Consider the following 12,421-nt stretch of genomic DNA (forward strand, 5'->3'; position numbering starts at 1 on the left):
AACTATTATCTCTGTTTAAAAAGATGGAGACAATCTGTTGACTCATTTTCAGAGTTACCAGGACAATTATTAGCCCTTGCATACCAAGTTAAGAAAATGTACTTTAAGCTTGCTTATTTCGCTGAGTGAAATATTTTAGAATTTAAAGGTGAAAGACAGCAGGTGATGAAAGCCCTACAGCTCCATTTTTAAAAATTTGTGATTACTGCATGTAATCTATTTCCTTGTCCTGAACTAAAACTAGTTTTATTTTGCTGTATCACATAGCGTCTCAGTTATTGGGAGCTAAGCTGTTTTTAAAAGATGCAAGTACACAGGAATTAATTCAGCCACATGTAAGATGCAGTTGTACTGAGAAAAGCGAGTTTACAATGGAAATGTGGAGTTCCACTTATTCTCTCAATAGCTTCCATACAAAATTTGCTTAGTTTTAAAAACAACAACACTTTTTCTAGTTGTCATCCCTACCAACTCAACGTGAGATCTGAAAGTCAAACTGGGTTATTTTCTTTGCTTTGAGATCCACAGTAAAAAAATTCTGTAATTGGAATTTATTTAACAAACATAGTGATGTACAAACCTGAAAACAATCCCATACCGCACCGCTTTAATGATAATACAGCTAACTAAAATAAGTAGAAAAAAAATGGTCACCCTTCTACTCATGTTTAGTTCCTTACTCCATGGTAACTCCCATTGATTTCATGATCTCAGACTAGTCCCAAGAACTTGCTCTTAAAGAGTGGCAAAATCTGAACCTTAGATTGCAACTGTTGAAAGAGGTGAGTATATGTATGAATGTATACAGGAGAAAACCCATGAAATAGTAAGGTCCCGTTTTTGCAAATTTACTTTTCTGACTATAACTACACCTCTAAAAACACACACGCACACACACAAAAAGCAGCTAGATAGTCATTAAGTTGTTGCCACCGTTAAAAATTACACAACAGTTAATGGATTTTATTGCAAAGTTTAGCTGACGGTTTAATGCAATTGATACCAGAGTTGGGGTTTCCCAGCAAGAGGTACTCCTGCAGAATGCAGTGGCACTAATGCAGATGCTGCCAAACTGCCCAGTACTAATGGAGAAAGGGAAATAAAATGCACTAACCAAAACACATACCTAGACTATCACAGGAAAAATGTTAGATAGTATCATACTTCTCTCTTAGGTAACATGACAGGCCATGCCCATAAGCATGCAATCACAATGGCAACAAACATCTTACTGGAAGATTAAGTGAGATTAAAAATAGATTTATTATAATGAAAGGAAATCAGAAGCTACAAACTTCATAAGAGGAGAAAAAAAGACATAAGCAGAAATCTATGGCTAGCTGAGTTAAGGAAAATAAGTTTTTTGTTTTGTTTTTTGTGTGTGTATAAAGTCTGTTAGGAATTAAAGAAATCCTGTAACAATGTAACTGGTGCATTACTAGATGGAAGTGGTAGAAGTGCCAATAATGCAGAAAGCAGAAGTGTTCAATAAATATTTCTGTTCTGTATTTGGGAAAAAGCCAGATGATGTTGTCATATGCTGATGAAATATTTTCCATTCCAAGAGTAACTAAAGTGGATGTTAAGCAGCAGCTACTAAAGTCAGACATTTTAAAACCAGCAGGTCCAAATAACTTGTATCCAAGAGTTCTCTAGACCATTACTGTTGATTTTTATTAAGTCTTAGAATGCTGGCTACGTCTCAGAGCACTGGAATAAAGTTAATGTGGTGCCAATATTTTAAAAGGGTCAATGCGACAGCCTGGATAACTATAGGCCTGTGACATCGATCCTAGACAAAATAATGGAGTGGCTGATACAGGACTTGATTAATCAAGAATTAAAGGAGCGCAATATAATTAAATGCCAGTCAACACAGGTTTATTGAAAATAGATCTTGTCTAACGAACTTGATTTTTTTATGAGATTACAAGTTTGGTTGATAAAGATAATAGTGCTCATGTAATATATTTAAACTTCTGTAAGGCATTTGACTTGGTATCGAGACATTTTGAGTAAGAAACCAGAATGATACCAAATCAACATGAAACAGATTAAATGGACTAAAAAACTGGCTAAGAAATTGGTCTCAAAAATGTAATTGTAAATAGAGAATCATCAACAAGTAGGTGTGAATCCATTAGGGTTTTGCAGGGTTCAGTTCTTGTCCCTACACTATTCAACATTTTTATCAATGACATGGAAGAAATAAAATTGTTACTGACACAATCTGTAGATGAAAAAAAATTAGGGGAGTATAAATAAAGACGACCTGTCGCTGATGCAAAGTGATCTGGATCACTTGGTAAGCTGGAAGCAAGCAAATAATGTGTGTTTTAATATGGCCAAATGTAAAGTCATACATCTAGGAACAAAGAACTTAGGCCATACTTACAAGATAGGGGACTTTCCTGGAAAGCAAGGAGACTAAAAAAAGATTTGGAGGTCATGGTGGATAATCAGCTGAACATGAGCTGGCTAATGTGATTCCTGGATGCAGAAACAGGGGAATCTCAAGTAGGAATAGAGAGGTTATTTTACCTCTGTATTTTGCACTGGTGCAATTACTGCTGGAATGCTATGTCCAGTTCTGGCATTCACAATTCAAGGATGTTGAGAAATCGTAGAGCGTTAAGAGAAGAGCCACTAGAATGATTAAAGGACTGGAAAACATATCTTACAGTGAAAGAATCAAGGAGCTCAGTTCAATCTATTAAGTTTATCAAAGAAAAGATTAAGGGGTGACTAGATCAATCTATCAGTACTTACATGGGGAACACAAATCTGACAACAGAGGGTACCTCAATATATCAGACAAAGGTATAACAAGATCCACTGGCTGGAAGCTGGACAAATTCAGACAAGAAATATGGTGCAAATAGTTAACAATGACAGTAATTAACCATTGGAACAACTTACCAATGGTTAGTGGATTCTCCAGGACTGGAAATTTCTAAATAAAGATAGGATGTTTTTCTAAAAGATGCTCTAGTTCAAATGGGGATTAATTCAGGAAGTCCTATGATCTGTTATTCAACAAGTCAGACTATATGACAACGGTGGTCCCTTCTAGCATTATAATACAGTTTTATTAAACTCAATAACCTTTAGTCAAATAGTCTATATAAGGCATAAGTCATAACCAAGATTTTATGGAACCCTATTTATATTATGGAGAATGTTTTATCAGCATATAATAGAGAAGTATGTATTTCGGTATAGTAATCTTAATGAATATTTGCTATAAAATTATTTTGCCAAACTACATGCTAGTGAAATCATTTAAACTATTGCACATCATTACATTGTAGCAGCCACTCACAGGCAATAATATCTCCAGAGACTTTGTTCAGCCTCAGAAAACAACAAGAGTAAATTTCGCAACTACCCTTAAAGCAGTGCACCTCTTTACAAAACATGTATCCTGGCATGCTCTTACAAACGTCAATGCTAAAGACTGAACAGTTTGTGTTCCAGCAAGTCTGTAGGCTCGCTTTATTCAGAAATGGTTTATTCAGTTCTAGTACAAAAGTTACCATCCTTTGCAAGAGTAAAATCTTTACTTATACTTGGATCTGATGATAGCATTAAATAGGTTTACATAATTTAAATTAATTACCTTTTCATAAGAACATGAGAATGGCCATACTGGGTCAGACCAAAGGTCCATCCAGCCCAGTCTCCTGTCTGCCGACAGTGGCCAATGCCAGGTGCCCCAGAGGGAATGAACACTACAGGCAATCATAAAGTGATCCATCCCCTGTTGCTCATTCCCAGCCTCTGGCAAACGGAAGCTAGGGACACCATCCCTGCCCATCCTGGCTAATAGCCATTGATGGACCTATCTCCATGAATTTATCTAGCTCTTTTTTGAACCCTATTATACTCTTGGCCTTCACAACATCTCCTGGCAAAGGGTTCCACAGGTTGACTGTGTGTTGTGTGAAGAAATACTTCCTTCTGTTGTTTTAAACCTTCTACCTATTAATTTAATTTGGTGACCCCTAGTTCTTATGTTATGAGAAGGAGTAAATAACATTTCCTTATTTGCTTTCTCCACACCAGTCATGATTTTATAAACCTCGATCATATGCCCCCTTAGTCATCTCTTTTCCAAGCTGAAAAGTCCAATTCTTATTAATCTCTCCTCATATGGAAGCTGTTCCATAGTCAATCATTTCTGCTGCCCTTCTCTGAACCATTACTTTGCATTTATCAACATTGAATTTCATCTGCTATTTTGTTGCCCAGTCACCTAGTTTTGAGAGATCCTTTTGTAGCTCTTTGCAGTCTGCCTGGGACTTAACTACCTTGAGTAGTTTTGGATCATTTGCATCTAAAAATTTTCCCACCTCACTGTTTACCCCTTTTTCAGATCATTTATGAATATGCTGAATAGGACTGTCCCACTACAGACCCCTGGGGGACACCACTACTTACCTCTCTCCATTCTGAAAACTGACCATTTATTCCTACCCTTTGTTTCCTATTTTTTAACCAGTTACCAATCCATGAGAGGACCTTCCCCCTTATCCCATGACAGCTTTCAAATGAAAGCACTATTTTACATACTGAAGCATCACAGCCATTTAAATTCTTGCAGAGGAAGTGATATTTTGATATTTATTCAGAGGAGGATTATTTGGTTATCCGATTACAGGACTGAATTTAATAAAGTTCTTCTTTTAATTATTGACCATGTTCTATATAAAAACATAACGTTACCTGAGCTTTTTCAGTACTTGTTGGTTGTAGATGTCTGCACAGCACTTTCTTCACAACATCAAGAAACAAACAAGTGACAACTATGATGATTATGGCAAACCAAACGGAACCACTTGACAGCAACTGAACAAATACAAAGTACATGTCCTGCGTATGCAAAAATGGCCTGAAAAATCAGAGAAGGATAATTAGAGGAAAATATTACAAGTACAAATTAAACAAAACTAATTTGCTAAATTCATCTCTGTTTTATGGTATCCACCACAAGAAGCCAGAGTATAGGACCCCAGCACTGGTGAGTCCACTGAGGGGAGCCTAGTAATTGAAAGTGGCACAGGGCAGCTAAAAAGTGAATGGTGTGGGCTGGAGAAGAGTGTGGCTAGGGAAGTTTGGGGATGTGTTGTTTTAATTAATCCCTGCTGCAGCCTCTATAAGAGAAAGGGCTCCTTTGGAGCTCCTGGAACACCTTAAGGCTGCCCCTCAACAGAATACATGAGGATGGCACCACAGAAACATTGCCTCCCCATATGTCATGGATTTCCCACAGCTGTGTAAGGTTCCATATTGATACAGCTATATGCAATTTGCACATCCCTGTAGAACCAGAAATGAGAACAGTGCAGGATTTTTAAAAGGGACATGATTAACAACAGTAGTCTTTACAGTATTCTGATTGTTAAACCAACATTATGTAGAAATTATAAAGCCTTAAATTCTATGAAGAACTAATTGGCAAATATCTAATTAGTTCATCTTCCATATTAGATACAGTGAGCCTTGCATTGTGCAGCATGGTGAAGTGAAAATTTGTATTTACAAAGAAAACGGTCCAAATTTTTCAGCATTCATGTGTATGGAAATGGGTGCCAGAAGCCTCTTCAGAAAGAGGTAGATGGCCTTCGAGAGAATGGCATCCATGGAGTACTGTAGCAGGCAAAAAAGAGTTTCCAGAAACAGTATGAGGATGCTGAGATTTAGAAAACACAGTCATTCTAAGGGAAAAATTTGGGTTGTTACACAAAATGACTACAGTTTCACTTAACCAGAAAACTAGTAAACTTAGAAAAAACGCAAAGAATTTCAAGAGTTCTAAAATGCATAAAGATGTGTCTGCTTCAGGTGAGGGATAAATACATGCAAGGCTGCAAAGTTACACACTATATGTTAGGAGTAACAGGCTCTAGGTCTGAAGAAAAGGGCAAAAATCCATTGCTGGGATTGGCATTTCCTTTCCTGTTTTAAATGTATGAAGAAATTAATAGCTATAGTGCAGGATCTATCAAACACTAAAAGCAATGTTCTACTTTATCTTCCTATGTTTTATGCACATACACAAACAAAAGGAAAAATCACTCACCAGATAATTCCCCCATAAAACAAGGAAAATAGAAAATAAAATACAATGGAGCCCCACGTAACAAAATGATTTATCCAAGTCCAGAAATGGGTCTCTAAAGCCATCTAAAAAACAAAGAACATGTTTAGAAAATTAATCTACGTTGTTTTACTTCATTAATATGAAAAGCTACATTACTTTCAAATTATTTGGATTTATTTTCAGACTTAATCAGTAAACATCGTTCAAGACACATGAAGCTACGAAATGAATCTTTTTAAGCCATGACTGAAACTAACCCTAATGACCTCTTTACCTCCTGTTTCCTTGAGAGACAAAAATTATTTACCACTCTTGTATAAGTATCAAAACCAACTTTAAACTGCCAAATTATTCTGTATTTGCCTACATTTCCCAAAATGGAGAGTAAATATTATACTACTGTACCTTCACTGTAACAGTTATAACCATAACAGTAAAGACCAAAGTACCGAAAGTCCAGTTTCCAAACATCTAAATAAAATACAAAAACAGATGTCATTGCACAAAATCATTTTATAGCAGTTGTAATAAATTATAGCTATTTGAAACCAGCTACACTAATGAAACCTGTGATTGTTCACTAAATATAGTTAGTAGAGCAAGAAGGGTAAAGCACAAACCACAAGCAAAGAAAAAATATAATTCCTATTAAGAGTCACAAAACGTACACCCCACTAGTAAGGAATCTTTTTCCTTACCACCACAAATCTACAGCAGAAGATGACAAAACCAAACCAAAAATGAGATGGTAGGAAAATGAAGTTACTAATCAACCAATTATGTGTGAATATCCAGCTAGCCATGACTATCAATGGGAAGGTATTCCACTTTAGTGTAAAAGCAGTAACTCCTCAATTACGAAGTTTAAACATTAAAGGTTATTTTTAAAATGCAGCATCACTGGAAGGTTTAGTTTTTCCAAACCACAATCTTCATAATTCAAAAATAATGGTGCTGTTATGTTCTTCAAAGAGAACATTAAGAAAAGAGAGAGACTTTTTTCTCCAAGGCTGATAAAATGAAAATTTAATCCCAACCCTAAAATACTTCTAAAGAATCTACTGCTTTCATCATCCCGTCCCAATATACTAAATTATCAGACCTTGGAACAAATTCTCCAACGTCAAAATCCCACTTCTAACAATAGGTGAGGATGCTGTGTTTGTTTCAACTGTGTACCCACATGCTTCACAAACACATATCACCCTTCTACTTTGCCTGCCTGTACTATTCTCATGAACAAGCAGGTACTGAAACTGAAGAGGCTCTGCAGCACCTAGAGGCTATGGTGACTGACACTCTAAATACTTTAAGACAGAGAGCAGAATTCTTGTCAATTTCACTTCTTTACCGTTCATTAGAAGTAGGCAAGCATGGATAGTGCAGGAAGACACTATCTGCAGATATGCAACCAAATTCATCACTTTGGAATTTGATAGTTTAGTTCACCAACTAGAAAGCTAGGATTAACATGGTTGCAGCCCTTGTCATAGAGAACTGATTTTAAAAACAAAACCCCCCCTCAAGTGGACCCCCCTACACCCAGTGCCTTGCTATATGAGGAAGAAAAATAAATTTTCAGCTCGGTAACCATGAGATTAAACTACTGCTATTATGAGTGGCCCATGAAAGAAAGTGTCTTAATTTACACTACCCCTGATGGCTGTATAGCTGCAATGCAAAAAATTAACAAATTCTTGCCACCATTTTTATTTTTGAAAGTATTTAGAGAGTAGATGCTGCATCCTTTAATTTTGTGAAATACCAGATACAATATTTTGTATCGCCTTCTCTTCTTCTAACATAAATCTTACCATTTGCCTGTTAGGTTTCAATATCTGACGACATGCACAGCATGAAAAAAGGGGGGAAAAAGTAGAACTAAAAAATCAAGTTGAAGTACAGCGTGTCATGACGTAAGGCTATTAAACCTCAAAACACACATTTACATACTCTGCTCTAGAAGCTAACCATATGTTGTATCTATACAAAGTAAATTGTTCCATTTGGTGCTGTGAAAGTCTACCATTAAGTCTGTACTTAGGCACTCAGATGTACCAGAACCAATAACTGCTCGGAAATGGATTGATCCAGTGGGGAAAAGCTATATTGAAAAACTTTTTCCATTCAATAAAATTCAACAAAAGCAAGGTCTCTATGAATGCACAAGCAGAAAGTCATACGGTCTTTACTATGTTACACGAGAGGAGAAAATACATATCTCAATTAGTAAAGATATTTTGCTCAGAGGTTCAACTATTTTAATGCCTCTGTCAAACACCTCATAAGTGGATGGGTACTCTAGCTAGCTGTATTATCACCAACAACTTTTCAGCCTGCACCCTATCTAAATTCTGCTCTCTCTAAACAGAATTTAGCAATTGTTTCATGTTCTCTCTGACTTTAGCCACACAAAATATTTTTGGCCATTGTCCATTCTCCAGAAAATATGTATCATTTGCTTAGGAAGCTGGGGTAGAGCTCACATTCTTACAATAAGACATCTTTAAGACTATGGGAACATTCAATAACTTTAACAGATGTCTTTTTTCTAGCACCTGACTGCCATAAATGGAAGCTATGGAGGGAAGTTTTACTGAGGTCTGAGCAAGAATGAACGAGAAGTCTATGGCAGAGATATACAGAATATAACAGATTGACAATTCCTGCCATCAGTGGCAGCACTCATTTGGAAGACCTAAAAAACCCCTGCCATACTGCAAAATAAAAGAATATGACTGTGTGCACTGCAATTCATTTATTTTACAAAGTATATATGTGAAAGGTGTTCAGTTACAGCCTCACAGACTGACATCTTCTTTCTTCATAGAACAGGTAGCATGTGGATAGTGGAAATGTGAGTTTCCCCACATCATCCCAGAAAGAGACCACCAACTTATTTCACATTGGCCACTGGATGGAAAAAGGTCACTGAGATGGGGAGAATTTGAATCAGTGACAGAGAAGAGATCTATATTCCATTACAAATTTACTAAGTCAAACAGTCCTCTTTGCTGAAGTTATTTGCTGCAGGAAAAAAAAAAATCTAACTTCTAGGATAGGACTTAGTTCTCCTGTTATTTGGCATTCAACAATTAAGGTACACAAGGCATGAATCTCACTGAGGACAAGGTAGTAGGTAATTAAACATAAGAAATGCCTAATTTGTACAGCCACCTGTAAGAAAAAACACTACTTTCTGATGCTAAATGCTAGTCCCACAGAAGCAGCAGTTGCCCATTAGTAGCAAACACACTGCAAGTTGAGTAAAGATGGAGGTAAAGGGACAATGGCCAGTTGACCCTGGACAGATTCTAGAAGAATCTGTTTTTGTTTTTCTTGTTTTGGTCTAGCAGTAAAAAAGAAATCCCAAGAATTGATGTGTTAGTGTCCTGTAATTTAAAAAGGTTAAAGATTAAATACTACTAATTCTACTAAAACAAAAGTTTTAGTCTTCCTGACATATTTTCACTTTTAAGTATTGAAAACTAGACTCTCTTATTCCATTTCATGACCTTAAAGGAGAGTTCATCATTGATACCACAGCCACATCTTTGCTGAAGACTTCATGTTATTGGAAAACAAACTATTTACACTTTACTCATATAAATTTAACGACAGACTATCAAATCTGTCAAAATGATTTATAAAAGACTAGCTAGAACAGTGAATAAAGAGTTTGAAAAATTGTTTAAATCACCAAACCAGTCTAAAATTTCATTATTTACACAGAACCATTAGGAGTCCTGTTAGACTCAGACGTTCAGGCCAGAAAGGACCATCATTATCATCTAGTCTGACCGCCTGCACATTGCAGGCCACAGAACCTTGCCCACCCACTCCTGTAATAGACCCATAAGCTCTGGCTGAGTTACTGAAGTCCTCAAATCATGATTTAAAGACCAAGTTACAGAGATGTTAAACGATGACATTTTGAATCCTAATATGTTGGTTCTGCAACAACTTCAAAAGAAGCCTTTCAGCACATTCTCTGAGGGGGACAATTTTTTTTGGAATAAAGATATACGATTATGCAGAATTACTCTGACAATTAAGAGTTGCACAGGGTTTTCTATTCATTATCTTAATAAATATCAAAATAGCCATACTACATAATTACATACCAGGGCATACTAAAGGATTGCTCAACATTTTGTTAGTGGCTAAGACAGAAATGCTCATCTGGAAGGATCTCTCTTTTAATGCTTGAATTTCTGTACTTCCGAGAGTGGAGGTATTTATATAATGCTCTGTCATCCTTAGTCATAATTCACTGGTAGTTCAAACACATTTTATTACAGGTTTTCATGTGATATAAAAACTCAGTAATCCATTTAATTTTTCTGTGGGTTTTTGTTTGTTTGGGCTTTTATGAACATTTGCTTTATAGAGCAGAACTTCAGAGTTACGAACTGAGCAGTCAACCACACACCTCACTTGGAATGGAAGTATGCAATCAGGCAACAAAAGAGACCCCCTCCTCCCCCCGCAAAAAAGCGGCCAATACAGTACATTACTGTTTTAAACGTAAACTACTAAAAAAAAATAAAGGGAAAGTTTAAAAAAAGACTTGACAAGGTAAGGAAACTTTCTGTGCTTGTTTCATTTAAATTAAGATAGTTAAAAGCAGCATTTTTCTTCTGCATAGTAAAGTTTCAATGCTGTATTAAGTCAATGTTTAATTATAAACTTTTGAAAGAACCATAACATTTTTGTTCAGAGTTATGAACATTTCAGAATTACAATCAACCTCCATTCCCAAAGTGTTCATAACTCCGTGGTTCTATTGTCACTGGCTTATATAAAGGGAAAGTTATGTAACCAGAAAGTCTGCAGATGTTCAGTAATTAGATAGAACAGCAATGGTTTTTCATAATCACTATCCAAAGATTCAACATTTCAATTATTTACTATATTAGAAATAAAGCAGACAGAATCTAATCCATTAGCAGGGATCTTTCTAGGATATCAGTTTATTTTGGACAAACATTCAGGTATTAGCCAAGGAGCAACAGATCATCATATGAATGATCTGTTCTGCTGCATTTTCTTCACTTTAATTTCAGGATCTTTTACTGCCTATAAGGGAATAATGGTAAAGCACATTTTGTATTTATTCAGCGTAGAAGGTATTCTTAAGGTCTAGAAAAAAGAAGTCTACTGGTTTACTGTTTACATTTACTGAATACAGTGTGACTTTTGCACTGCTAGAATACACTAATTTTACAGAAACTGTGCAGAGTATATTAAATTAAAAAAATCACTGAATACACTGTCTTGCTATTTGTGAACTATTTTACCTGGCCATTTCCCAGCAGAGAAGTGTCTTCTCCCATCAGAAGATATGAGCCGTAGAAGAAAACAAATGCATGAGAGAACCCCAAAATGGTCCAGTAAAGAAACGGTTTAAAGCCCAAGAGTGCATTTTTCCTAATGTCTCTGTGGAAATAAAACAAATTTTAGATTTCAAATTTTCTCCAAATAACCGATCAGCTAGCTACTGAAACGGCAATTTACTCAAAACAATAACATTCATTCTCCAACTTTGCTGAGATGCATTTTTAAAAAATGCAAAGAAATAAAACAATTATTTAAGGGACAGGTAACTGGAAACCTTGAAACCACTGATAGGATTTATTTCCCATCTAGGCAAGAACCTCTAAATCACCTTTACAAGCAGCCTTGTGAGTGGACTATTATTTTTATCTCAATTTTATGGGAAAACATAGGCAGAAAGGTTAAATGATATGCTTCAGGCCATAAGAGAAATCAGTGGGAGCTCTCTCACTCCGAGTACCCTGCTTTAACCACTTAGCATTTTTAAAAAAAGTTGGTCTCAGCCCATTTTGTAGTGGACAGGTGTCCAATTAAAAAGTTGCTAACAGGAACGTCAGTGACAATTGTACCTGAATGGCAGACAACGAAGTTCCTCCTTCCCTGGGGTGGCAGGATCTGCCTCCTAGGCCCTGTAACCTTACTATCAAATATTGGCTAAAAGTTTTTTTAATCTGCATTATATTTTCTTTATGGGTACTTATATGCTCCCATTATTGTAGAATCTGAGCATCTATTTTGTCTATAGACTTTTATTTCACTTATTACTTGATACAAATAAAAAACCCCACAAAATAAATTATGACAGATGGTTCTACTTAAAACATCTTTGGAGATGACATGAGTGAATTTAGTTTTAGCTACAGTACATTTTTCTGTCTCCGATACGCAAAACTACCTTCAATAAGTAAATATAATTTAGAAAGTGTCAGCTGATCATTAGAAGCTAAAGGGACTAAGCACCACCAATAATATCAACTGTGT

The 12,421-nt window shown here is 36.0% G+C and overlaps 1 protein-coding gene across 4 annotated transcripts in view; it reads right to left on the reverse strand.

The window, feature by feature from the left end:
• The window catches only part of ATP11B (ATPase phospholipid transporting 11B (putative)), a 119,803-nt gene that overhangs the window by 11,840 nt on the left and 95,542 nt on the right, over positions 1 to 12,421 (reverse strand). For all 4 annotated transcript variants that reach the window (XM_074963491.1, XM_074963495.1, XM_074963494.1 and 1 more), the window contains exons 25-28: positions 11,404 to 11,542; positions 6,509 to 6,574; positions 6,083 to 6,186; positions 4,726 to 4,891 (exon numbers count right to left, since the gene is read on the reverse strand). In XM_074963491.1, coding sequence (XP_074819592.1) covers positions 4,726 to 4,891; positions 6,083 to 6,186; positions 6,509 to 6,574; positions 11,404 to 11,542 — 475 coding nt within the window. The remainder of the gene's footprint in view (positions 1 to 4,725; positions 4,892 to 6,082; positions 6,187 to 6,508; positions 6,575 to 11,403; positions 11,543 to 12,421) is intronic.

Source organism: Natator depressus, chromosome 9 (assembly GCF_965152275.1).
Source record: "Natator depressus isolate rNatDep1 chromosome 9, rNatDep2.hap1, whole genome shotgun sequence".
In the NCBI taxonomy this organism is placed as follows: domain Eukaryota; kingdom Metazoa; phylum Chordata; order Testudines; family Cheloniidae; genus Natator; species Natator depressus.